This window comes from Carettochelys insculpta, chromosome 2, assembly GCF_033958435.1.
Source record: "Carettochelys insculpta isolate YL-2023 chromosome 2, ASM3395843v1, whole genome shotgun sequence".
In the NCBI taxonomy this organism is placed as follows: Eukaryota; Metazoa; Chordata; order Testudines; family Carettochelyidae; genus Carettochelys; species Carettochelys insculpta.
Genome location: NC_134138.1, coordinates 114487605 through 114513143, shown reverse-complemented (window position 1 = coordinate 114513143; position 25539 = coordinate 114487605). Strand labels below are relative to the sequence as shown.

The window sequence follows — 25539 nt, the reverse complement described above, 5'->3', positions numbered from 1 at the left end:
ATTAGCCTAGACCAGCCCTGACAGGTGTGTGTCTAACCTGTTCTTAAAACTCTCCCCAAAGGGAGATTCCACAGCCTCCCTAAGCAACTTATTCCAGTGATTGACCGCCCTGAGTATAAGTTTTTCCTAATGTCCAACCTAAACCTCCCTTTCTGTTATTTAAGCCTTTTGCTTCTTGTCTAAGGCTACATCTACACTAACTCCAGAAGAGGGAGCGTTTAGGGTTCCATCTTCTGGGGTGCCATTTGCACATTGTGGGGTCATTGTTGACCCTGGAAATCCTCACCAGCCATGAGGATTAAGGAAGGTTGATGGGAGGCGTGCTCCCATCAACCTGCTGCTGCAAAGACATCCATGGAAGTCGACGGCTGCGAAGTTGATTTTTGGTACCCAATTGGCGTACCAAAAATCGTGCAGCAGCTGTCAACCTTCCAGGTAAGTGTAGATGTAGCCTTAGCCTCTGTTTCATAGGGATGACCTTATATACACAAGGCAAAAAACTTTCATGATAAGTTTACTTGGCAGTAAATGCACTCAGAGCACAAAATATTTGTCTGCCATGTCACTACTGTTACTCCTTTTTTCCTTTTGGCCAAGATCTTTAAAATATAATAAAGAAAAATTAAAAATATTAAAGTGGTAAAAATTTGAATTAAAAATAACCACTTCCAACTTTAGGGTGTATGCCACCAGCTAGGAAGGATGAATAGACTTGTTTAGGAATAAATAGAACACTGGCCCAACTTGGCACCATTTCCGCAAGTGTAAAAATGGTTCTATAGTATGTGAGTTGTGCTCAGAGCAATCATCAATAATGTATGTTTTAATTGTGTTTAGACAATGGTTACATAGAGGGGAAGGAGCTTGATAATTTTTTTCATCATCTGCTGAAGAAACTGGGTACATCTGTAAGTACTTACCAAATTGCATGCATGTGAAGATAAGCACAATTGTATTTAAGGAGGTTTTGTACTTTATGCTTTCTGACTGCTAGTTTCCTCAGTGAGACCAAAGATAAAGGGTTTTAGTTTCTCCTAGCAACAAGGTGAGATTTAAACAGGTATAATAACTCTAACAGTACTAAAGCTGTTTACTTTCAGTCCAACATCTGTTACTCACTCCAAGGTTGTTATTTTGGCACAGACTAAATATCCTCTTTGAAAGCTTGGGGAAAAATGGATAAATGAATACAAATGGAACTAAAATGCTTTGACACAGATTTTAATCTCGGAGTGGAAACTAGCAAGTGTCTATGCGTGATTTAAAATAGTGCTGATTTGTTAATACATTCATTGTCTTTAGCAATATAAACTACCATAGAATTATTCCTGCATTAATCTGAAGATTTATGCCTTAACTCTTAAAATAGGCTAAAGGATAAACATATGACAACTTGCTGCTCATAAGGTTAAAATCTGTATATTTTTGATTAGTTTGGATTTTTGTAGCTCTGTTTCATACTATTTATCAGTGCTTCTCATCTTATGCTACAAATCAATAAGTAGAAAAAGTTTAATGCTAAAATCTCTCTTTCCCCATCTTATCTACAGTTCATACTTTTCCTTTGAATATCACTGCATGCCAGAGAGAACTATTGCCACTGAATAAGTCTGTCCCAGAATTTGAACAAAGGTTACATTTAAAAAGTCTTTTCACTGCATGGTCAAATATAAGAAAAAAATGAGCATCTCTTTATATAGAAGAAGTAGATACAAAGCAAATAAATGTGAAGCAATTACCTTAAATAAAAACAGATAAATCAGGAACAACCAGCACGTTGTATCTGAGCAGATCTCTGTCTAAAACAGGCAACATTAAGAATGGGTCTTATATACATCAATTTGCAATTATCATAAACAAAAGGAACTTTTGTTTCATTTGGAAAAATAATGGTATTATTGTGGAATAATGATATCTGTATGGAAAAGTTTATTTAGAATTTCAATAGAGATTCTGTAAAGGCCGAGATGATTCAGAGATGTGGAATGAGAATGATTTTGGACACTGAAATTAATCATATGAACAAAAGTTGAAAAGATTGTGATTATTTATTTTTAAAAGGAGATGAAATTGAAAGCTTCCATTCTGCCTGCTTCCATTCAATGGAACTGAAAGGTGGCATATTCAAAACTAATAAAAAGTGTTATTTCACATAAGGCAGATTTTGACTAGAAGTCATTGCCATAGGATATTACCAAAACGAAAACCTAGAAATAGTCAGAGAGGCATCAACATTTTATATAGATAATAATATCTAAATTAATAACAAGGCTAAGGAGAGCATGTGGCTGTGGGGCTTCAAGTTTTGGGGTTTAAGGCAACCCTGTTAAGAGAAGAATTTGTAGTGCACGTTATCTGATATTTGCCTACTGGGGGATTTCTTTCACTGTCCTCAGAAGTTCTGGCCATTATAGGAGACAGGGTGCTGGACTAGACAGCCTAGATGGCAAGTCATATGTTCCCATGATTGTGTATACACACAGAAGTCTATGTGAAGTCTGTTTCATGATTTGGAATAGGGGATTACATACCAAGACAGTAGAGCACAGAAACTAATTTGTATGGGTTCATAATGGAACATATTTTCCCCTTTATTAAACAGGCTACATAATGACAGCTGTCATCATTGCCAAAAGTTATATGGTCACATTATTTTAAATCAGCATGATTTTTTTCTGCATCTCTCATTTTCTGTGCCTACTATTGCTATTATAAGAAAAACTTTCATATCAATAAAAACTCTCTGAATTAAATGTAAGGAGCTGAATATACCACATTCATATGGAGAGTAGTGTCTTGCTTTGCAAAGGAGGTGGTACTTAGCAGTAAGGGTGCCAGTATATGGCCCTTACACAATATGATCATGTGTTGCCTTACAACCGTCCCACTGGTATCCAAAGATCAGGATAGATGTAAATTGGAGTGGGTTCAGAGAAGAGCCACCAGAATGATGGAAAGATTAGATAATAAGACTTATACTGATAGACTCAAAGGCTCAATTTATTCAGTGTAACAAAGAGAAGTGTAAGGGATGAATGGATTATAATCTATAAGTACCGATATGAAGAAGTTGTTGATCTAGCACAGAAAAGTGTAACACAATCCAGTGGGTGGAGTTTGAAGCTAGACAAATTCAGACTGCAATTAGGCATATATTTTTAATGGTGAGAGTAGTTTGGAACAATTTATACAAAGTCACTGTGGATTCTCTATCCCTGACAATTTTTAAACTAACTTTGGGTGTTTATTTAAAAGATCTGCTCTAGGAATAATTTTGGGGAAGTTCTATGGCCTGTGTTACAATCTGACCTCCTGTGTAAGATCACAGTAGTTTCTTCTGGTCTTGTAATCTCTCTTTAACTAAGAGCAAAATTATCTCAGATCCATAGGGCAGTCTCAGCGGGGCCAACAGCCACTGCGTGCCCAGGGGCAAGGAGTGGGGGGGAAGGAGTGGCTGCATGCCCCCAGATGGGGCAGGGGCTTAGGCGGAAGGGATGGAGTCAAAGGAAGTCATTGCTTAGCACCACCTAGAGCACAGTGTCCCCCCCCGCCCCCCACAGCCTTCAGAAGCCGCGTGAGTGATTCCCCCACAGCATTTAAAAGGGGACTAGGGCTCCTGGCTGCCACTGCCGCTACTGCAGCAGCAGCAGCAGTGGCCAGGAGCTCCGGCCCCCACTTGAAATGCCCCTTATGCAATTGCCCCCTTTGTCCGAGCCCCCGCCTAGTCAGTGGGCCTGGGAAGCATTCAGCCTCAGTATTCTGCTTTCCCTGCGTGGGTGGCTCTCCTATTGAGGCTACTGAGAAACACTAAGGCTGAGAGTAGAATCTTGTGCTTTGACTGGCAGCTCTTCAGGGTAAAGACTTTTTCTTATTTGTCTCTCAGGTATCATGAGTGAGGGTGAGTCTGTCACTGAGGTCACCATTTCTGTGACTTTCCAGGACCTCTGTGACATCTGCCGCAGGCGGCCCGGCTGGCCCTGAGGGCTGCCTGCGTTAGCTGTACTGAACACAGCTGGGGCAGTCTTGGGCCATTGCTCTCCACCTTCCAGCAGCAGAGGGAGTTTGGACCTGGGGTGGGGCTGAGGGCTGGGGCAGGGGCAGCTCCCTGCCAATGGCAGCATGGCCTCTTGGCTCCTAGGTGGAAGCATAGCCAGGGAGCTCTGTGTGCTGCCGCCACCTGGAGCGCTCCCCTACAGCTCCCACTGGCTGAAGTGCCCAGCCAATGGGAGCTGTGCAGCTGGTTCTCAGGGCAACGACAACACATAGAGCCCCCTGGCAGTGCCTTATCCAAGGAGCCAAGGGACATATTGTCACTTCTGAAGAGCCACAAAGAATCGGGTAAGGAGTCTGCCAGCTGCCGACCTCCTTCCCTCCCTCCCAGCAGCAGTAAGAGTCATGGCTGGTGTGCTACCACCCCCACCCCACACTTCCCACTACCAGTAAGAGTCCCATGCCACACACTGCCACACTCACCGTCTCATGGCAACTCCTGGCTATACATCCCTACCCCAAGCACCCAAGATTTAGTCAGAGATATATAGTTCAAGTCATGGACAGGTCATGGGCTAGTACTTTTAGCTTACTGCATGTGCCCTGTCTGTAACTTTTATTAAAAGTACTCCTGACTAACACTTAATCATAAGCACTGTGTATAAAAAATGACTTTTTTGTATCATCATACCATATTATAATATTATATCTGCCCACCATTTTTCTTTCTATGCACACCATCTACTATGTGCATGCTTTTTACAGATGTGTGAAGAACCCCTTCCAACCTGGAAACAGCTGAGGACCCATGGCCTACCAATATTAGCACAGGACTGCGAGCTGGGATCTTTGTATTTTAATTCCTAGTGTTGACACTGATTCCTTTTATGGACGCTTAACCTCTGTGCCTCTTCTACTCTCTGCTAAAGAGAAACAATAACCCTTAATGACATACCTTGCAGACACATTACAAGGATTAATTAGTTACTATTTCTAAAGTGCTATACAAGTGATAAATAACATTATCAGCTCTGGAAGTCGTTTCTGCTTGAGTAGTGAACAGTTTCATAATTATATTTTTTCAACCTCCGCTCTCTAAGCTATTATTTTCCCCTAATGACCACTGTAGTCTGCAGCTCTGTTATTTTTCCCAGTTCCTCTGCTACATCTCCATCTGACATTAAATGCAAGAGCATCAGAGCAGCTGGGGAAACAATTAAAGATGCAGTCTATGAGCCACTTGAGAATCAGATTTGTGGATTACAAACACTGGGCAAGAAAGAGGATTCAGAATGTGTCACTAGTGGAGATAGGTTCAAACCAAATATTGAATCTAAATATCTTAGAACTTTAGAAGTGTTTTGAAACAAAGGAAGATCTGAATTTTGTAAAGAACTCCAAACTTTACAGTGGGCCATACTAATCCCTCTTTCCTTATCCAGCTATGAAAAGCTATCTGGTCACCCAGGTCTACCATAACCCCTTTGATTTGTGAGTAGATATAGATTAACAGGCCACTGCACCTTGAATGGTCCCTTGAAAAACATGCTTCGTACTTACGCTAAATGATCTCTTCCAACGTTGTGTTTAGCAGTGAACTGGAGTTAGCTTGCCAGATGTGAAGATTAAAAGCTCTGTGTCTCTCACCAAAGGATAACAGAATTACCTCATCCACTTTGCCTCTCTAACACAGATGCAAAAAGGTTTTAGTAAACTGAGGGAATTATGGTAGGATTTTGTAGCCTGAGGACTAGCACCATAAAGGGACAATGCTCAATGTTGCAGTGGCACCTGGCCACCCAGTAAGCCTCATGGGATGGATCCAGGCAAGCCAGGGCCAGATCCAGATCCAGCCCATGGGCTTTGCCCGGCAGGGAGAGGAAGCAGCTCCATGCCTTTCCATTCCCTTTCCCCCGTGGCTGGGGAAACTACAGCACAGGGAAGCACTCTCATGGAGGCTTTTACCCCATTGCTGCCACTTGCTGGCATCGCGGTCAACGAGACCAGCAGGAGGTAGTGCCTGGGATCACACGGGGTGTAGAGCCATGTCTTCCCCCAGGGAGCTGCGCCAGGTGAGCGCCTCCCCATCCCTGCACCCTACTTCCCCCCCTCAACACCCCAGCCCACTCCTGAACTCTACCTCCCACCCAGCCCCCTCCTGCTCCCTACCTCCTGCCCTGACCCTGCACACTTAGTCCCAGCCCACATCCTGCAGCCCCATTCTGCACATTGAACCCCTCATTTTGGCTGCACCCCAGAGCCTAGGGGAAGCCCTGAACCTCAGTCCTCCTTCCCCTCTGCTCCCCATGAGGCTGGAGTGCAAGGGGTGTGAGGTGTCTGTCAGGGGCTACATCAGTGAAGATTGGGTTTTTTTTTTTTGTTTTCTTCTGACTTTTGTGTGGCCCTCCCAACTGATTTTTCAGTGTGTCATTGGCCACCAACTAAAAAACACCTTCCCTACCTGTGAAGGGGAAGGGATTGCTTGCACCGTACCAAAACACATTCATGTTAGTACATTCATCTTTGGTATGGATGGCTGTCCTTCTGGAGCACTCCATCTCCTGCCCCATAGCCCAGAAGCCTAAGCCTCATGAAGCAGGCAAGGACATAGTCATGTTATTTCCCCAGTGCACCAGTCTGACTGCAAGGAGTCATGCTTGTACTAAACCTGTAAAGCACATTTCCCCCAAAGGCATTACACCTGCTCTTAGCCTCTGTAGCCTTGCTGTAACTGTGTGCTTCCTTCCATAATTCAGGTGTTCAGACATTTGATAGAAAGTCATAGATATTAAGGCTTATGGTCCCAAACATGGACTAACCTCCAAGCCACCCAAACTAGAGTTCTACCAGCCAATACAATCTTTCTTTTTCACTTTTCCAAAGAGTCACTGATAGTAAAGAACATCACAGAATGACTGACATATGGGCTGTGGTGGACAATGAGAGGAAACAAGAAGTTGAAAACTCATAATTAAAACAGCCTTCTTGCGTTCCCCTCCAGACTTAACTGGTGGCACAAACACCTCAGCAGGTCTCAGCTGTTCCACATGTATATTCATGTAGATATTTGATGTATCTTTTGTCAGCTTTGATCACCTTAAGCAACTCCTTTTCTTTTCCTTTATTTTAAGGTAAGCCATCTGTAAGTGTTTGCAAATACAAGCTAAGAATACTACTGGGAACAAAAAGAAAAAAAGACAGAAATAAATGTTTCCCATATTCAAAGACATGTCTAAAGACCTTGGCTAGGGGAAAGAAGCAAAACAATGAGCTTGTCAAAAACTTAGACACCTGAACTAAAAGGTGTAAGATCTTTGTTTGGTAGATAAAATTTGCTGCAGGAAAAATAATTTCCCACCTGCGACTGCAGTTTGTGACATGATTTCCAGGAGTCCTTTGAAGCTTAATACACTTCCCTGGGTTTACGTTAGCTATGACACCCTCCAAAACAAGTTACATACTGTCCCTTAAAAATACACGAACATTTGAATTTTTAATACATTAAACTACTAAAATACTTACTTTAGCAGGGTTTGTCTCTGATGCTGCTGGAAGTTGCCATGTCTGTCATATTCTATAGGCAGGGTGACCATATTTCCCATTGTGAAATATGGGACACATGCTAAATTGCTTGGAGTTAAGCAAGTTCAATAGCAATCTATTAGAACTATGCAGTAAAAACATTCAAAATAACATTAAGCTGACTGAGCACCCATTTAAAAGATAGAGGCTGTGTCTACACTAGCCCATATCTTCAAAATGGCCATGCAAATGGCCGTTTAGAAGATTACTAATGAGGCGCTGAAATACATATTCAGTGCCTCATTAGCTTGCTGCTAGCCACGGCTCTTTGAAATTGCTGCTTTTTGCTGCTGTGTGGCTCATCCAGACCCCCGGGAACTTTGAAATCCCCTTTTTCCTATCAGCAGACTTCAAAATCCCCTTATTCCTAGTTAGCCTCCCCAAACCAGGGGTTCTATTGCCACACGTCTGACCAATTTAAAAGGGTCTGGGGCTTCCACGACATTTTCAATTGCCTTGGGTCCTGAGCCCTTACCCTTTGCCCCCGTCCTTCAGTGGGCCAGGCTGAGCTCCCTTCCACACTCTGAACCCCTGGGCCCCAGCCTGGGGCTCCCTCCTGCACCCTAAACCCCTCACCCCAGGACCTACCTCAGAGCATGCACTCCTAGCTGGAGCACCCATCTCACAGCCCAGTGTCCTGACCCAGCCTGGAGCCAACTCTCCCATATTCTGAACCCATGATTTTTGGGCTCATCCCAGATCCCAGTGGGCCTCACAAAATCTAATAGATCTGGCCTCCAGTAGAGTTAATCCAACCCTATCTACCATTCTGTATGATTCACCTTCCTTGTCCCCTTCTTCCTGTCTCTGAGTCCTGTCCCCCACCCTTCATGGGACTCCTTCAAACCCAGGATCCCTCATCTAACTTCTGGCCTGGGTCCACGTCTCTTTGCTCCAAAGACTTGCCTGTTTGTGCTGCCTGTGGGCTGCTAAGTGTATGCCCCTAGCAGCTGTCCCCCCAGGTTCCCCCAAGTGGCTCCCCGCATTCCCTGCAATGGGACCCTGCCCTCCAGGGGGATTATGTAAGACACAGCCTGCTCTGTCTTTCTCAGGCAGGATGAGCAGAGTGCACAGCAGCTAAGCAGCCTGGCTCTGCCCCTCCTCCACCCCATCACCCCCAGGGCTGCTGGTAACAGCGTGTTTAAACAACCTGCTTAAAGAGCCTACAGTACCTCCTGCAGATGGCTCTTTAAACAGACAGCTCCTGCTGCTTAAGGAGCTGTCTCTTGAAAATTCAGGTCCCTGCTTTGCAACATATGGGACAATCAGCCTGGTTTTTTAAAAAAAAAGAAGTCGGGACACTTTCCTGGGAGCTAAAAAAAGGGACAGGCCCAGCTAAAACGGGACAGATGGTCACCGTGTGTATAGGTTCTGATTTGCAGCCTAACTCAGGTTCCATTTTTATATTCACATTTTTGAGTGGAAATACCTATTGGTTCATTTCCCACTAACAATCAGTTCTGAGTGTAGCTGGTCATATACACACCTAAAATTTGTGGAGGCATAAACTGAGATATCAAATATTTGTGCCCATAATTTGTGGGTGCAAGTAGAAGGCTAGGTTTTTTTATTTGTTTGTTTTGTTTTTTAGGAGGCTACTATCATCACTCTGCATGGGAAGCACTTACCACATGGCAGATTCAGGCTGTTTCATTAGTTCAGTTCTCACTGGCTTCCGTGTGATGTGTACTAAGTAAAATCTCAGTCCTGCCTCTGGCACCACGCGGACACAGGGCTTCGCATGCATGCTTGGAGCCTGCTAAAGGATCAGCTCTTAAGTGTGGTCTGAACTAGTCCAAGGATTTGTTGTTCCAGTCTGACAGACACGTACATCTAGCTCTGGACAGAATTCAGTAGTGAACCTGTCTGCCTTTTGCAGCAAGGAACAAGGGAAGTTGGGAGTCTAAAAACAAACAATCACTTGAAAACAAGCATCCTTTAGTGCTTTTCACTTTTTTTTTTCCCCCTACATGTCATGTATTTCCTTAACTGAGGGGGAAAATCCTATTTTCCATCTCCTCATAGAGGAAAATGGTAATTGTTGATGACATGACCTGTTCTTAGTTAAAATAATACGCTCAAGGTTGGCATATCTTATATTCAATATAAGGCATGCCAATCTAAAATCCCTGTGATTCTCTGCACAAATTAATTTTTTTCCAAAACAAGTGATTCATCAGTGTATTCTCATTTAAATAAAGCTCTACCAGTAGCACAATTCTCTTATCAAGCAGGAGAAAACAAACCCACAACCAATGCCTGAGAGAGCAAGAGAGAGAACACTGGGGCAAGGGCACCCAAAAGAAAAAAAGTGATTAAGGAAGAGAGGTCACTGTTGGGTTTCCAGAAGGTCATGGACAGCCATCCTTAAGCAATGTAATATTATGTGGCTAAAAAGGTGAACGTGCCCTTTCCGTCTTAATGAGAAGTATTAATATATCAATTGCATTTGTGATGTGAAATACTTTTAAAAGGATTTTTCACAAAATGGAGGGACAAGATCAGATGTGAAGAGGAACAAATGTACTTACTATGGTGGTCTGAATTACACTAGTTTTCTTCCATGCAATGCTTTGTGGAGTATTATCCTTAATAAGAAATGTTCTTTTTTAGTTTTTTCTTAAATCAAGTGATTTATGTGCCATAGTCCATATTTTTACAGATGTCTGTTTTCATGGCAAAATTAAGTGATCATTTGGTTGCTAATAACGTGCATGTTACAGACTTCATCTGAAAAAGTGGTGTGACCAATTACCATAGGCTTCACTGAGGACGCTCAGCTGTTCTCAAAAGCTACTCAGCACCCTGCTGGATTGGAACATGAGCCAGTGTCTTTGAAGGCTCACTCTTCACATGATCAAAACAAAAAGCAGTCAAGTAACACTTTAAAGACTAGCAAAATAGTTTATTAGGTGAGCTTTCGTGGGACAGACCCACTTCTGCAGACCATAGCCAGACCAGAACAGACTCAATATTTAAGGCACAGAGAACCAAAAACAGTAAGCAAGGAGGACAAAGCAGAAAAAGATAATCAAGGTGAGCAAATCAGAGAGTGGAGGGGTGTGGGGGAAGGTCAAGAATTAGATTGAGCCAAGTATGCAGACGAGCCCCTATAGTGACTCAGAAAGTTACTATATACACTATAGCTGCGTCTACACGTGCACGCTACTTCGAAGTAGCGGCACCAACTTCGACGTTAGGCGGCGAGACGTCGAAGTCGCTAACCTCATGAGGAGATAGGAATAGCGCCCTACTTCGACGTTCAACGTCGAAGTAGGGACCGTGTAGACGATCCGCGTCCCGCAACGTCGAAATTGCTGGGTCCTCCATGGCGGCCATCAGCTGGGGGGTTGAGAGATGCTCTCTCTCCAGCCCCTGCGGGGCTCTATGGTCACCGTGTGCAGCAGCCCTTAGCCCAGGGCTTCTGGCTGCTTCTGCGGCAGCTGGGGATCTATGCTGCAGGCACAGGGTCTGCAACCAGTTGTCAGCTCTGTGTATCTTGTGTTGTTTAGTGCAACTGTGTCTGGGAGGGGCCCTTTAAGGGAGCGGCTGGCTGTTGAGTCCGCCCTGTGACCCTGTCTGCAGCTGTGCCTGGCATCCCTATTTCGATGTGTGCTACTTTGACGTGTAGACGTTCCCTCGCTGCGCCTATTTCGATGTTGGGCTGAGCAACGTCGAAGTTGAACTTCGACGTTGCCGGCCCTGGAGGACGTGTAGACGTTATTCATCGAAATAGACTATTTCGATGTTGGCTGCACGTGTAGACATAGCCTATAGGGGCTTGTCTGCATGCTTGGCTCAATCTAATTCTTGACCTTCCCCCCCACCCCTCCACTCTCTGATTTGCTCACCTTGATTATCTTTTTCTGCTTTGTCCTCCTTGCTTACTGTTTTTGGTTCTCTGTGCCTTAAATATTGAGTCTGTTCTGGTCTGAAGAAGTGGGTCTATCCCACGAAAGCTCACCTAATAAACTATTTTGCTAGTCTTTACAGTGCTACTTGACTGCTTTTTGTTTTGATAGTGTATAGAGTAGCACGGCTTCCTCTCTGTTACTCTTCGCATGATGATAACTAAGGTGTAAAAGTCCTTCTGACAGACTTGGTTTAATCACCATTACAATCTAATACTGCTCTTAATTCTTGGTGTAAGGTGAACTTTATTTCCCCAGATTGAAAACTGGAGACAGGCATTGCTTTTTATTCCTGTTATTTCTGTCAATTGACAGTAGCAATCTAACCCTCCTCTTTGCTCTCTTACTGATTGATACCTGTTGTACTACCCTTGGCTCCTCAGCTTGCAAGCTTAGTGTCATCTGATTTCTCCTTGCATAGCCACAATCTCTCTAAACCTAGAGTTGAGAAAAGTTTGGAGTACTTTTTATTCTAGCTGACCCTGTCTGTCCCTTTCTATGGAAGAAAAATTCCCTTAATTACACTAACATTGCGTTTTGATTGATAAAAATTTACATGTCTAAAAATGTTCTTGCGTTCTCTAGGCAACATTAAATGGGCAAATTGAACACACATCTCATCCAGGCCAGTGAAGGTAAATGCACCCCAGGATTCTCACGCATGTCCTACAGTAAAAGTGGGTGGCATTAGCACTGAAATCCACCCACAGAGGAGCACTGCTTGAGTTTCCTGCTGGAATTACATAGGAGACCTACCAGCAGAGATTGCCCAGGGAAAGCACTGAAGTATTTTTACACAGAGCTTTCCAAAAATAAAGTCATTGTCAGACAGAACAAACCTCAAAAACCACAGCCCAAAGAGTGAACATTTTGGAAGGTTATTAACAGCTGTAGTGAGGTGTGAGGTTTGAGGGAGGATAGTTTGAATGCAAATGCTTCTGCTTGGGAAGCATCATTCTGCTCTTGAAGATGACTATGCAATAATAGCACCACAACCCCTTAAGAAAGACCATGTTGACTACAGCTGTTTATTTTCTGCCAACTCAACCTACCAATAGGCAGAAAATCCCATTAACCTATTTCTAGAGTTGCTTTCCACATCAGAACTGTACTGTCACTATAGCATTTGCCACTCGCTGTAATTGATGGCTCTGAAACAAATTTAATGTCACCTTTAGACGTATGAAACTTGAGCTTGACTGTCTTTGCTTTTTCTGGTTGAACGACTTTGTTGAATAGCTAGTTAATTTAAAAAAAAAAAACCCACACACAACCCACTTTCCAGCCCAGATGGGTTGTTTTAACAACCCAACTTTACATAGAATCATAGGCCTGGAAGGGACTGTGACAGGTCATCTAGATCAGTCCCTTGCACTCAAGTCAGAACTAAATATTATCTAGACCATCTGTGACAGATGTATGTCCAACTTGCTCTTAAAAATCACTAATCACAGAGATTTCACAGCCTCCCTAGTTAATTTATTCCAGTGCTTAACTACCCTGACAGGAAGCTTTTCCAAATGTCCAACGTAAACTACCCTTGCTGTAAATTAAGCCCATTGCTTCTTGTCTTATCCTCGTAAACTAACGTGAAAAATTTTTCTCCCTTCTCCTACTAACAATCCCTTATTTATTTGAAAACTTTTATTAAGTTGCCCCTCTACCACATATCTGTTTTCTCTTCTCCAGACTAAATAAATATAATTTTTTTCATGCTTCCCTCACAGGTCACGTTTTCTAGAACTTTAATCATTTTTGTTGCTTCTCTTTGGACTTCCTCCAATTTGTTCACATCTTTTCTGAGATATGGTATTCAGAACTGAACACACAACTCCAGCTGAGGCCTAAGGAGCTCAAATTAAACCAGAAGAACTACTTCTTCAATCTTACTTACAACACTCCTCCTAATACATCCAAGAATTGTTTCCTTTTTTTCCAGCACTGTTTCACTGTTCACTCATATTTAGATTATTATCCCTTATGACCCCCGATCTGTTTCTCCAGTACTTCTTCCAAGGCAGTCATTTCCCATTTTGTATGTGTGCAGTCGATTGTTCCTTCCTAAGTGGAGTACACTCATCCCTTGCTGTACGAGCACAACTGGTTCCCAAAATTCTGCTTGTAGGTGAAAAGAGCGACGCTAAATTCCCATTAAAATACATGTAAAAGTCTCCAATTCATTCCAAGAGCTTGTAACTTGACATAAACCAGTTGAGTTTAGGTATTTTTCTGACGTATTTGAATAATTTGGCACCAGAAATAGGATGTAGTGTATATATGTAGGGCAGGGATTTCCAGCCTATGGATTGGGACCCAAACATGGGTCCCATTAGATTTATTAAAGGTCGCCAGCTGGACAGTTTCCAGCTGCACGTGGCTGTTAAAGAAGCCATTTGCAGTTTCTTAATATGGCTGCCTCAGGCAGATATCTACCAATGATGATAACTGCCAGAAAGGGCAGCTATCTCCATCGCTAGGGATAGCAGTTAACTTATGCCTAGGTGCTGAAACCTTAACACTTGAGTTAATTGCTGGGAATGGGAGGGCTGGGGGAGCCACCCAGCCTAGCAGCCCCGGTGAAGAGGCTGCAGGAGGAGAAGGAGTGTCTAAGGCTGGGGCTGTTGAGGGATGTGGAGGGGTCTAAGACTGGGGGAAGTTTGGGGCTGCAGGGAGACTCTGATGCTGGGGGTGGTTTGGGGCTGCTGGGGGGTGTAAGCCTTGAGGCAGTTTGGGTTGCTGAGGAGCTCTAAGGCTGGAGGAGGTTTGGGGCTTCTGGGCAGGTTTAAGGTTGGGGCAGTTAAAACCTGGCCGAGGGTGAAGTCTGCAGGGTGGGAAGCAGGGGGCCTAATACAGTAAACCCTGGAATTACCCAGGGTTTGTTCCTACAACCCCTGCATAACTCAAATTTTCCTGCAAGGGGAGTGGAGTCAGGAACCACCATGGCCGGTCAGTTTTCTGGCTCCCAGAGTAGCAGGAGCTCAGAACAAGGGGCAGATTGGTTTCAGTCTCCCCATGGCTTTCGAGGCTGGGAAACTGATCAGCTCATGGCTGGTCAGTTTCATGTTCCTGCCATTGCAGGGGAGGGAAATGGGCTAACAGCCTTCTCCCAATCTTCTTCCAGCTGAATGGCTGTCAGACAGTTGCATGTCTGAGGGAAGGGAGGGAAAAGGGTCCAGCTGTGGGTCTCCCTGCCTCCAGCCAGGGACCCCATGGCTGCAGCTGAGCCAGCCGCAGGGCTGCAGGTCTCCCCAGCCCCTGGCCAGGGACCCCGCTCATATAAGTGGGGGAAGTTCACTCATATAGTGAATAAAGGTAGGTATATAGGTTACTCGTTTTAGCAAGTACTCATAAGTACAGTACTCATTAAATGAGGGATGAGGGTACTTTTCATTTGTCCATATTGAATTTTATCCTATTTATTGCAGACCCTTTCTCCAGTTTGCCCAGATCATTTTGAATTATAATCTTATCCTGCAAAACATTGCAACCCTTTCCAGCTTGGTACTGTCCATGAAGTTTATAAGTGTGTGGTGTATGCCATTATCTAAATCATTGATGAAGATATTGAACAGAACCACAGCCAGAACTGATTCCTCCAGAGCCCCACTTGTTATGCTCTTCCAGCTTGACTGTGAATCATTGATAACTACTGTCTGGGAATGATTATCCAACCATTTTATGTACCTGCCTTATAACAGCTTTATCCAGGCTGTACGTTGCTAGTTTGTTTATGAGGTCATGTGTAACAGTACCAAAAGCCTTACTAAATTCAAGGTATGCCATATGTACCACTTCCTTCTCAGCCCCTCACCAGCCCTCTCACCCTATCTTATATTGAGTCTGTTCTGGTATGGCTATGGTCTGAAGAAGTGGGTCTGTCTCACGAAAGCTCACCTAATAAATTATTTTGTTAGTCTTTAAAGTGATACTTTACTGCTTTTTTGTTTTGATAGTATATAGACTAGCACAGCTTTCTCTCTGTTACCCATCTTCAAGGTTTGTTACCCTGTCCGAGAAAGCTGTCAGGGTGATTTGATGCAATTTGTTCTTGACAAATCCATGCTGACTGTTACTCACCTTATTATTTCCTAGGTATCTGCAAACTGATTGCTTAATTATTTACTCCATTATCTTGCCAGATGCTGAAGTTAAGATGACTAGTTTTTCATTCCTTGGGTTGTTCTTAGTCCTCTTTTTATAGATTGGAACTATATTTGCCCTTTTCCAATCCTTCCATGACATTTCAAAATAATGGCTTATAGCTCACATATCTTTTCAGTTAGCTCCTTGAGTATTGTAGGATGTGTTTTATCAGGCTTTGGAGATTTGAACATATCCAACATTTTCTACTGTAAACCCCAAAAGTGTCTTGAGACACAGATCTCTAGTATGTTACATTCTGCTTCCAGGTTGATGAGTAACAGTTATTTACCTGGTGGTTCTATGGTAAGCAACCTCCCAAAAGCACAGGACTTCTGAAATTTTAATTATTAGAAATATTTGTTACTGTGATATTAACATTACAATTTTCCATGCTCACTGCCTCACTGTAGCAATATCACAGCAGTGATGTGAAAACAAAACCCAGCATCCACAGTAGATTCTGACTTGTTTAGGCTTCCTAAAATCAACATCTGACCCCTGCTTTCCCCTTCCTTCACGTGAGAAATAATTTGCCTCAACTCTTTTCAAGGAACAGTTTACTTGGCCTCTGCAGCAGCCCAGTTGGAATAGCTGGCATGTTGGGGTACAGAGCCATGGTTGCCTCTAGTCCCCATCCACCTGCAGTGTGGAGAGATTAGCAGCCCTAGAGCAGCCAGATAAGGTGTTTCTGTACTCCCCAATGTGTGGGTGAAATGCAGCTGCTGACTATCTTTCATCAACAGCAGAACAGATCCTATCATTCCAAATTTAAGTTACAGAGCTAAAGAGCAATGCTAGAAATTGACATTGATATTATACAATTTGATACATAAATATTTCACTTCTAGTACACCTCTCAGAAAATCCAGATAGTGATTTTTTGACTCTGCCTTAGTGCTCTGGAAGTAAAGTTACCTGCTTAGTCATAGAAATACTATATACTCCTGTTACTTTACATTGCAAGAAAGAGAATGGGGCTGCACAGAGGAAGAGCAACTTAGAAAAACGTCTATCAGAGAGGTAGTCATTTTAGTTTGTAGCTTCAAGAACAACAAGAAGTCTTGTGGAACCTTATAGACTAACAGATATTTTGGAGCATAAGCTTTCGTAGGCAAAGACCCGCTTCATCAGATGCATGAGTGGGCCATTTCCACCTTGCTGGATAGACTTTGACAGTCCAAAGCTCTGGGCCTCCATCTTACTCGGACCCCACTCTTTAAATACCCCTCTGAAACCACCCCCCGCCCACTCATGCATCTGATGAACCGGGTCTGTGCCCATGAAAGCTTATGCTCCAAAATATCTGTTAGTCTATAAAGTGCCACAAGACTTCTTGTTGTTTTAGAAAAACTTGATACTGAAGAAAGTCTGAACCAAAAACTAATGTTGCTCTGGTTTGCACACATTCCAAAGTTGTATCTTTAAGCAGCTTATCCAACGAGATAACAAGTTGTAAAAAAACTCCTATTTTTATTCTCATCATCAGTGCTCTTCTGCAGCTAAAATTCAGTGAAGTTGTTAAAAGCTGAGACATAGTTGAACAATACACCTTTATAACAACATGCTAGTTTGGATTGCATAGGACACTTTTTCAATTACCATTAATGATCATCTTTTCAAATATAACTTATCCTACTGGGCATGGAGGGGATAATTTCAGAGTAGTTTGCCAGACTATTGAAAATAGCAACTGATATGCTTGCTTAATGCCTGGGAAGTGTTCTTCTTTTTAAGCAGATTTAAACCACATGAAAGAGTTATAATGATTAGCTGAAAGAAAGACGTATTGTGTTTGTTCAAAAGTGCCTCACTTTTGTCTGTCTATCCACTTATCATCCTCTCTCACGCACATGTAATCAACTGATGTCTACAACCAAGTCAGAAGAGCTACTTCTTTTCAGTAGAGGTGGTATCAATGAACTGGACATGACATTTTTAAATAGCAGACATTTACATGATTAACAGTTTCTCTTTTAGATTTTAGTGTAGGATGTTGAGATCTTTTTGGCTGTGAAGTAAGATAAAAAGAAATCAGATTATATTCTCATGTCATAATGGAATAAAACAGATTTCTTTACTACTGATGGGCAAAGAGCATTGAAAAACAGCAAGATGTGTTGGGAACAAAAAGGGAAAAGAAAGACCTGATCCAGCAAAGCATTTAGGCATACATGTAACTTTAAGCACATGAATAGTCCTGTGGAAGTTAGTTAGGACCAAATCTTCCAAAGTATTTATGCTTCCAACAGTCATTGATATCCATTTGAAGCCCTCATCTTCATTTTTCAAAGGTAGTGATGCTCACTAGCATCAGGTTTGAGGAAGGTTTCAAAATTTGATCAAATAAAGATATAGGAGGATATTGACTAAAGTATGAGTAGATACTAATTTTTTTCATGAAGGGTGCTTTCCAAAGCGGGGCTTCCTTTCAAAGGCACCTCATCTAGATGGCTGTTTTGCATTTCTAAAGCAGCTCTTCTGGAATGGGAAGTGGCTATCATTATGCAAATGAGGTGCTGGGCATGCAAATTAGCACCTAATTTGCATATTGGTCTGCCTTATTTGCATGCCCCTTTCAAAAGGAAGGGGCCAGTGTAGACATAGCCATAATGTCCAATACACATATTACCAGACAGAGATAAGTATCTACTACCTCCTATTTGAAAGGAACCTGCTGAAGTCATGCCATCTCTTGGTTATTTATCTTAACTCCGTGTCTCTGAGAATGTAATTTCCAGTAAGGATCTCTAACTCTTTAAATAGTGTCCACACATTTTAAAATTATTGGGTGAATAGTGGACTACTGCCTCCTGATAGAAACTTCACATGCCACACTTGGGCTTACGCCTACACTAGCCCAAATTTCGAAGATTACTAATGAGGCACTGAAATGCATATTCAGCACCTCATTAGCATGCTGCCTGCCGTGGCTCTTTGAAATTGCTGCTTTTTGCTGCTGTGTGGTTCGTCCAGACAGGGATCCTTTTTGAAAGGACCCCCCACCAACTTTGAAATCCCCTTATTCCTATCTGCTGATTTTTAAACATTAACTACTGTAAAGCAAATAGTTATGCTCTCCATTTCACATACCAAGTAACAGAGAGAGAGAGAGGTTAAGTGACTCTCCCAAGAGCCCACAAAGAGCTAATGTCATCATGAGGACTGGAACTCCATGGGCTCAGTCCTTCCTTTGCTTTGACTGCAGCTTTCAATATCTCATCAAGCCAGAACAATTGTTCAAAGTTGTTTGAATTGGGAATAAGTCATCGAATATTCAAGCCCAAGGAATAAAGAATGTTTAAAATTCCATCTGATGAAGGCTGGTACCTTTCAGAGCAAATCTAAATCTTCTAAATCTTCATTCACATTGGTAATAACAGTAAGAGACAAGCCACAACATCACCAACATCTGCTAAGCCAAATGACCTAAAGGAAATGTACAAAGATGCATTACCCACCAAATTGTTTTACAAGAGTAAAATGTATATTATAGCCCTTGTAATACATACTGGGGTGGTGGGAGGGTCATCATTGCAGCGTGTGGACCAGCTGGCTAAGGAGAATGACACTGAAACATTGTGGTATCTCCATCACACTGCTTATGAACCCCTTCATGTAGGGGTCCTCTCTAAAATTTATCCTATGCCGTATCTATTTATGGACCAATAGAACCACTGCACTGAGTGATGTATTATTCATATGGGATAATGATGTATTATTCATATGGGACAGCTGTGATGTAAATTTCATCTAGGAGATGTTCTAGTGCCCTAAGTGATTGTGTGTGTGTGTGGTGTGTTGTTTTTCAAACTGCAGGATGCCATAACAGAGGAAAAGCTTCAGAAGGTGAAAGAGCGATTCATGTCTGCCTATGATGTCACTGCAGATGGACGTTTACAAATACATGAGGTATACTCCCCAAACTTCCCTTTTTTGAAAGGTGATGAAATTAGAAATGGATCATCGTGGAGACGGAAGAGGTGTACACAAAGATAATCTGGGTTGTGTGTAAATTTCAAACCACTTGCTCACCGTGCTTATCTTATATGTTCTGAATAGAATCACTATTCATGTACATTTGTTCTAATCTTTACCTTCCTCTTTTAGCTTGCATATATGATCTTGCCAGAGGATGAGAACTTTCTGTTGCTTTTCCGGAGGGAAACTCCCTTGGACAACAGTGTGGAGTTTATGCGGGTGGGTGTCTTTTGTCTTCACTCCTTGTATGTCTCTGTCAATTATTCTGAAAGCAGATTCTTATTTAAAGCAGATTAGTATATAGGACATTTTTGGAATCTGTGCAAGTACGTGTTCAGTAAAGAAAACAGTATTATTTCTGAAGGCTGCATTTTCTTGTTGATGAAGTTGTGAATATTCTGGTAGGAATTCTAAAAAGACAGAGGTACAGCAGATAGGCTGGACGAAAAATTGGAAAAGATATGGTAGATACTCGCACTTTTCAGATTTTCTAAAAGATACATGTTCATTTTCTCCAGAGTTGAAAGGTTTCTGTAGCAGCCTACTGAACAATATAGCCCATTAGAGAACTGGGGTCAGATCCTTGGCTCTATCATTTGTGCACTAGGCAAAGATCACTGGGGGCTGGCAAAGAAGGCTTTGAGCCACCTTGGCATTGGCATGCTTCCCTGATTGTGGAGTAGCCAACACAGTCCCCAGGAGTAATTTAGAGTGGATTGAGAGATTTGCTAAGTAGTCGTTGAGTGGAGCTGTGAACAGCCAGTGTAATTCTGTCAGCTGAAAAACACTGGGATCTAGGGATACTATGGGAATGCCTCCTTTTCCTCACCATGTCCCTGCTTGAGGGGAGGGGTCAGGAAAGAGCACAGTGAGACTCATATTACAATTCTTGACCACCCAAGGTGTTCCCCTACTTTTAAGGAAATCAAGTGGTCTGATTGACACACTTTACAAATCCAGGGAAGAATTTTCTCTTATACTTTTGGCATTCCCAGGCACTGCAGAAACTCCATATCAGCCTTGCAACTCTCATGAAAATTAACCAGCTGAGGCAAAAAAATCTACTTGCTTGCCCTTTATTATTGTGGTGGTTAAACAAAAGTCATTATTACACTTGCTAATTAAAAATTACTTGCCCACAAAAAAAGAATACTCCACAGGGATGAATAGACAAACAGTATATTGCAAGGCTGATTCATAGACATCGAGTGACAGGAAAAACTGAGTTTTTAAAAGCCTTTATTTTAAAAATGTTTATTTTTAAACATATTTCTCTCTTTCACAGGCTTGATTTCCAAATATGTATAATCTTGATTAGCATGTAAATTGAGTGTTTGAGGACACAATAGCCAGTTATGCATCTAATTGGCCATGTGCACAGGCAAATTACCACTTTCTGTGTGCAACCGTGATGGCTTCATGCACAAATTAGGTACACAATTTTGATCAAGTTCTCAGTCTGATTACTTTATTCCTTTGATAGAAAGATACTATAATAAATAGGTAATTGTGGATTCCTTTTCTCCACAGCACGCTATACCCAATTTTCCTCTCAACAACAAAATAAGAAAAAAATATCGTATGTGGATTATTCACTTTATCCTTGGTGATTTAATACTCAATAATATAGCTGCATGCTAATTAGGGAAATGAGTGAGATCTGATATAGAGATGTATAAGATAATCAATTTATCTGATGATTAAGTCCAATATTCATGTGGTTTTACAAATTTTTCCCCTATAGATTTGGCGCAAATATGATGCAGATAGCAGTGGGTTTATTTCAGCTGTCGAGCTCAAAGTAAGTTATTTTAATCCTCTCTTTGGGCCTGATCTATAACCTACTGAAGTCAAAGGAATCTTTGCATGGCTTTAGTAATTTCACTGCCTTTATGTGAGCTTGATAAACAGCATTTAAAAACTTTTCTGTAGCAATCAATTACTAAAGAACACATTGGAGGTAATTGTAGCTGTTGGACCTGTGGTTCTTTTGCATCCTGGTGTGAGGAACTGGCCAGTGGATCCTCTTACTTGTGGACCACCTGAGCTCACGTCTGTGCCTGGTTTTCCCCCCATTTTTGTCTTATATTGCTTTTCCTTTCCCATTCTCAGCTCACCCCTGGGCTACTTTGAGGACAACCACCATAGCGCTTCTCCGTACATCACAATGTGCAGTCCCTAACCCAGCCTCCCATCTCCAACCCCGTGCAGAGAAGAACCATAGCAGTTCAATTTTATTAACTAATTGATTGTTTTTGTGACTATTAATAAATGGTTTTCTGTGCCTGCAAACATGGGTAGGATTTGGCTAAACATTTATTTCATTTTGGGCCCAGGTCCAACTCAGGAAACTACTTGATCAAATCACTTTTCATCATGTTCAGAAAAATCTACAATTGGTCTGCAAAGCACTTGAACAACAAATTTGGTGATGAAGCTTGGTCACATCCCATGTGACTGTGACTCCAGTGTATCACTGTCTTTCAACTTTTAAGCCATTGGACTGGTGCTTTGAATTCTTCATCTTATTACTGAGGGTCTGTCAGGAGCCAGACAGAGTCATTAGTGCCTTAGCCACTCATCACAGTATCGATATAATCTGTCTGCAAGAAACTTACATTGCTATGGTATAGTATTGGTGGCTTTGACCTTGTCTCCCATTCCCCAGATGTTTCAAATGCAATATAGGTGCAGTCAACTTCAGACTATGTCATGCCCTTGAGGAGTGCATACTGATTTACTTCAACAGCAAGCTACCATCTCTTGACCTGTCTGATGATGATGCTATCAAATGGTTAGGCACACTGTGCATGCATGGAGGGAGAGCATGTGCCTAAAGTTAAGCACATGCTGAAGTCCCATTGGAATCTGTGGGACTTCAGCATATGCTTAAGTGTGGATTTAGGTAGAATCATAGAATATTAGAATTGGAAGGGACCTCAAGAAGTCATCAAATCCAATTCCCTAGGGCAGGATAAAGCACCAGCTATATCATCCCAGTTAGGTTTTTATCCACACTTTTTGTCAATATCTCCAAGTATGGAGATTCTACCCTAGGCAATTTATTCCAGTACTTAACCACCCCAACAGTTAGGAAAATTTTCCTAATGTCCAACCTAAATCTCCCTTGCTACAATTTAAACCCATCGCTTCTTGTCGTATCATAAAAGGCTTAGGAGAATAATTTTCTTCCCTCCTCCTTGAAAACTCTTTTAGGTCCTTGAAAGCTGCTATCTTGTCCCTTCTTAGCCTTCTCTTTTCTAAACAAAACAAACCCAATTTTTTAAATCTTCTCTCATAGGTCATATTTTCTAGACTTTTAATCATTTTTGTTGCTGTTCTCTGGACCCTCTCCAATTTCTCCACATCCTTCTCAAAATATGGCCCCCAGAACTGGACATAGTACTTCAACTGAGGCCTAATGTGCACAGAGTAGAGCGGAAGACTTGCTTCTTGTGTATTGCTCACAACACTCCTGTTAATGCGTCCCAGAATGCCGTTAGTTTTCCTTTTTGCAACAGTGTCACACTGTTAACTCACACTCAGCTTGTGGTTCACTATGACCCCAAGATCCCTTTCTGCAGTACTTCATCCTAAGGAGTCACTTCCCATTTTGTACGTGTGAAACTGATTGTTCCTCCCTAAGTGGAGTACTTTTCATTTGTCTTTATTGAACATCATCCTATTTGACTCAGACCATTTCTTCAGTTTTTCCAGATCATTTTGAATTCTGACCCTACCCTCCAAAGCACTTGCAACCCCACCTAGCTTGGTATCATCTGCAAATTTACTGGCTGGGTCTACACGAGGCCCTTCCTTTTAGAAGGGGCATGTTAATGAGCGGGTTCGAAAGATGTTAATGAGGCACTACCATGAATATGCAGCACCTCATTAGCATAATGGCAGCCATGGCGATTCGAAAGTGCAGCTTTTCGAATCACATGCCGCCAGTGGAGATGGGGACCTTCCGAAAGGATCCCCCAGTTTTCGAAAGCCTCTTCTTCCTAACACCAGATAGGAAGAATGGGCTTTCAAAAACTGGGGGGTCATTTTGGAAGGTCCCCGTCTCCATGGGAGGTGTGTGATTCAAAAACCCACACTTTCGAATTGCCATGGCCGCCATTATGTAGACACAGGGACTAAGTGCACTCTCTATGCCATTGTCTAAATCATTGATGAAGATTTTGAACAGAACTGACCCCAAAACTGACTCCTGTGGAACCCCACTTGTTGGTCCTCTCCAGCATGACTGGGAAACGTTGACAACTACTCTCTCGGAATGGTTATCCAACCGTTTCCACCCCCACCTGATAGTAGCCCCATTTATGTTGCATTTCCCTAGTTTACTGATAAGAAGGTTATGTGATATTGTATCAAATGCCTTAATAAAGTCCAGGTATTCCAAGTCCACCACTTCCCCTTTATCCATAAAGCTTGTTTTTCTATCAAAGAAATCTATCAGGTTGGTTTGACATCATTTGTTCTTGTTTAATTATTTGCTCTATTTTCTTTCTGGCACTGACGTTAAGCTGGCTGGTATGTAATTTCCTGGGGTATCCTTATTTCCCTTTTTTATAGATGGGCACTATATTTGCCAGTTTACAGCCTTCTAGGATCTCTCCTGACTTAAATGATTTTTCAAAGATGATAGCTAGTGGCTCAGATACATCCTATATTAGCTCCTTGAGTATTCTAGGATGCAATTCATCCATCCATGACTTTAATTCATCTAACTTTTCTAAGTGGTTTTTAGCCTTTTTTTTCCCTATATTAACTTCTTGATCTACCCCATTTTCACTGGCCTCCACCATTTTAGGCATCCAGTTTCCATCAGCCTTCTTGGTGAAGACTGAAACAAAGAAATCAACCTCTGCCATTTCCACATTTTTCGTTATTATTTCTCCCTCTTCATTGAGCAATGGGCCTGCCCTGTCCTTAGTCTTCCTCTTGCTTCCAATGCACTTGTATAATGTTTTTTTGTTTCCCTTTATGTCTCAAATTAGTTTGAGCTCGTTTTGTGCTTTCGCCTTTCTAATTTTGCCTGTACATTCCTGTATTATTTGTTTATAGTCCTTCTATGTACTTTGACCAAGTTTCCACTTTTTATACAGTTTCTTTTTGATTTCAAGGTCATTTAAGATTTCCTGGTTAAGCCAAGCTGGTCTCTTGTCACTCTTTAAGATTGTTTAGAAAGTTAAGTGCTTGAAGGAGTAATAAATGTTACTTACAAAAAATATACTGTCCTCTCATATAGTGAATCCTCTAAGTCACATTTCATTACGCCTATTTTAGAAGAATTGGATTGTTTTAAAATATATTTTGACAAAACGTATCAACTAAAAATGTACAAGATCAAATAAATTTAAATTAAATTGAAGCCAATGTAACTATAGATGAACTTAGAGTTAAGAATATGTTGAAGTAACTTGCTGAATTGGGCCCCAGTTTTTAATATTATTCCTTTAACTCCAAAGGGTAAAGTCTCTTACTCTGATTTTTTCTATCAATAGGACTTCCTGCGAGATCTCTTTTTGCAGCACGGAAAGATGATTCCTGAGGAAAAGCTGGAAGAATACACTGATACAATGGTAAGCCAAGATAGTATTATTATTGTGACTGGAATTTCAGACAAAACAAACTGTGCTCTAATCTTGTTCAAAAGGTCAGCAAAGGCGGCACCTGCATATACATACCTATCTACCTATCTCATAGAACTGGAAGGGACCTTCAAAGGCCATCGAGTCCAGTCCCCTGCCCTCTCAGCAGGACCTATCACAATCCCTGAAAGATTTGTTTTTAAATCTATTTGCTGCAGACCCCTGAATGGCCTCCTCAAAGATTGAGCTCAAAACCCTGGGTTTCGCAGGCCAATGTGCAAACCACTGAGCTATCCCTCCATACAATCTAAACATAACTCTCAGCTCCCTCTCCTTGG

The 25539-nt window shown here is 42.0% G+C and overlaps 1 protein-coding gene across 1 annotated transcript in view; it reads left to right on the top strand.

Annotated features, from left to right (window-relative positions):
* The first annotated feature begins 354 nt into the window (after positions 1 to 354).
* Positions 355 to 25539, top strand: part of SCGN (secretagogin, EF-hand calcium binding protein) — a 45338-nt gene continuing 20153 nt past the window's right edge. The window contains exons 1-5 of the mRNA XM_074985455.1: positions 355 to 435; positions 19443 to 19535; positions 19734 to 19823; positions 21349 to 21405; positions 25115 to 25192. Coding sequence (XP_074841556.1) covers positions 355 to 435; positions 19443 to 19535; positions 19734 to 19823; positions 21349 to 21405; positions 25115 to 25192 — 399 coding nt within the window. The remainder of the gene's footprint in view (positions 436 to 19442; positions 19536 to 19733; positions 19824 to 21348; positions 21406 to 25114; positions 25193 to 25539) is intronic.